At 52.5% G+C, this 2475-nt stretch overlaps 1 protein-coding gene across 1 annotated transcript in view; it reads right to left on the reverse strand.

Annotated features, from left to right (window-relative positions):
- ZFAT (zinc finger and AT-hook domain containing) overlaps nucleotides 1–2475 on the reverse strand; it is a 110173-nt gene that overhangs the window by 22866 nt on the left and 84832 nt on the right. Inside the window, exons 14-15 of the mRNA XM_023537224.1 lie at nucleotides 944–1037; nucleotides 490–529 (exon numbers count right to left, since the gene is read on the reverse strand). Of these exons, the coding sequence (XP_023392992.1) occupies nucleotides 490–529; nucleotides 944–1037 (134 nt within the window). The remainder of the gene's footprint in view (nucleotides 1–489; nucleotides 530–943; nucleotides 1038–2475) is intronic.

Consider the following 2475-nt stretch of genomic DNA (forward strand, 5'->3'; position numbering starts at 1 on the left):
TCTATGAAGATGATCACCTCATTTTTCTCCCTAGTATATTATTGTGATGAGTGATGTTAACGTGTCCTTTATTCCTACTGAACCACCTTTCCCTTGCATTCTGGAATAATCCATGCATTGTCATGATGTACTATTTTTGCACGTACTTTTGGATTTGTTTCAAAGCCCTCATCCTTAACCACCGGATGCCCTGATGGCTCAGATCATCCTCAGGTAAGTGGTTCTCAGCTGGGGGTGATTTCAGCTCCTGGAGGACACTGGCAATGTCTGTGTTATTTCTGGTTTTCACAACTGGGGACACTATCTGGTAGGCAGGGGTCAATGATGCTACTAAACTCCCTAAAATGCAAAGGACAGGCCTCTCCAGGAAGGATTCCTCCAGGCCACAATTCCGGCAGTGCTGAGCCTGAGACGCCCTAGCCTGGGCAAACCGCAGCTAGTCCACAGGAGCAATCCCCCTGCATCTGAGAGACGGCTACTGGCTCTCACAGTGCACGTGTGCGTTCGGCTGGGCGACTGGCCCCCGCACCTGCGGGAAGAACCGAGATGGCAGGTGGGAGCACGTGCCTTCGGTGGGGGGAGAGTCGGGCCCTGAATGGAGAACGGGGCCCTTCCCTGTGCTGCGGGCAAGGACTGTCGACCTGCTCCTTGCCTTGCGTGCTTCTTTCAGAGTCGGTATCTGAAACTCCAGATTTGTGAATAACAAGTGAAAATGTCAGTGAGACCAGTGCGGACACTCACGAGACGACTCAGAGTCAGAGATGACACGCCTGGCAGACCTCGCCCACTCACACCCTCCGACCTGAGACGTGCTTTGAAAAGAGTTCCCAGGTTCCCTGCCAGAAACCCCGGTGCTCTGAGGACCAGAGCCGGCCCCTGGGCTCGTCTGGTCTGCGTTTGTATTTAGAAATGTCAAGGTCAGTGCCATACTCTACACAGTTACCTCCCACTTGGGCTCGCCTTCGTTTTCCACCAACTTCAGGCCATGCTTGTTCTTCAAGTGCCTGTTGAACTCCCATTTGGTGCCATATACGAAGCTGCAGACAGGGCACTTCAGACCGCCTGAAAGCACAGAGGTGAAGAGAAGCATTTGTAGCAACGTTTCTGCTTCCCATTCAAAGGCCTCAAATTGAAGGACTGAAAATACTCAGAAAAAAGTTACGCTGTTGCTGACGTGTGCTGTGTGGTTAGGCCTACGATAGTTGCGTCTGTGCTGAGCGTGAACAGGCTTTTTTTTTCCTTGTCATTATCCCCTAATTAATACAACTATTTATACTGCATTTACATTGTATTAGTTATTATGAGTAATCTAGAGATGATTTAAAGTGTATAGGAGAACATACACAGGTTATGTGCAAATATTATGCCATTTTATATAAGGGTCTTCAGCATCTGTAAATTTTGGCATCCATGGGGGTCCTGGAACCAATTCCCCAAGACCTAGAGATGACTATATAGTCTTCTTATTTTAGGTGCCAGAGACAAATGAGATGAGTAACATAATTCCTTTGGCTGATAGGATAAATGGAATGTGCCGCTTCGTAAACTAACATATATTTCACACTGTGAATGCTCAGACATGATTATAGAAGTTTTTTAAAAGCCCCTCAAGTTTCAAACTCTCCCTGGGCACAGGTACCACCCCACTGAGCATCCTGGTCCTCAGGCCTCCACGACCCTCTCACCCGCCCAGCTTCCTGCTGTGCCCCGAGGCCCTCTTACTACGTCCCTCTGCTGGCTCCTGTTCAGCCCCCAGGCCATGACCCCTGGCTGGATACCCAGACATTCTGCTTCAGGCTCCTCTCCCTGCCCCCCTGATTCCTAGGGGATTCATCACACACTACAGAATCTGTAGGCTGGTGACTGTCCCAGACCTCTGTCCTGCACTGCAGTCTGAGATGCCAGTCCAGCAGTTGCTGTGCCCGCCCATGGCCGCCCACAACCGAGCATTCCACTGCCGCCATGGCCCTCCCCAGCCCGGCCACGGTCATCTTTTGCACAGCTGGGAGTAACCGGCTCCTAACCGGTGCCCCGGCAGCCACTGCTGGCCCTCCACTGTTGGTCTACACTCCGCCCAACACACAGGATGGTCTTGTAAAGTGTGGACTACATCACGTCTCTCGTGGCTGAGAAGCCCTGCAGTGGCCTTCTGTCACACCCAGAATAAAAGCCCAGCTCCGTGCCGTGTCCCCAGCCCCGCCCCCCGTTCTCGCCTTTCTCTGTCTCGCACTGACCAGGCTTGTCCCCTAGTCCCCTTGCAGGACACCTGCCTGGAAGCTCCTCCTCCACCATCTCCACCTGTCCCCTCCTCCTCTCTGGGTCCATCATCTTCAAAAAGCCTCTCTGCCTCTCCCAGCTAAGGCAACCCCCAACACACAGAGCGCCCCGAACTCTACCCGATTTCCTGACTGTCTGCGTGTCACGGCGACGATCCAGTCTGAACCCGCATTACGTATCACTCCCGCACACGTCCTC

This window comes from Pteropus vampyrus, unplaced genomic scaffold (genome assembly GCF_000151845.1).
Source record: "Pteropus vampyrus isolate Shadow unplaced genomic scaffold, Pvam_2.0 Scaffold183, whole genome shotgun sequence".
Taxonomy (NCBI): Eukaryota; Metazoa; Chordata; class Mammalia; order Chiroptera; family Pteropodidae; genus Pteropus; species Pteropus vampyrus.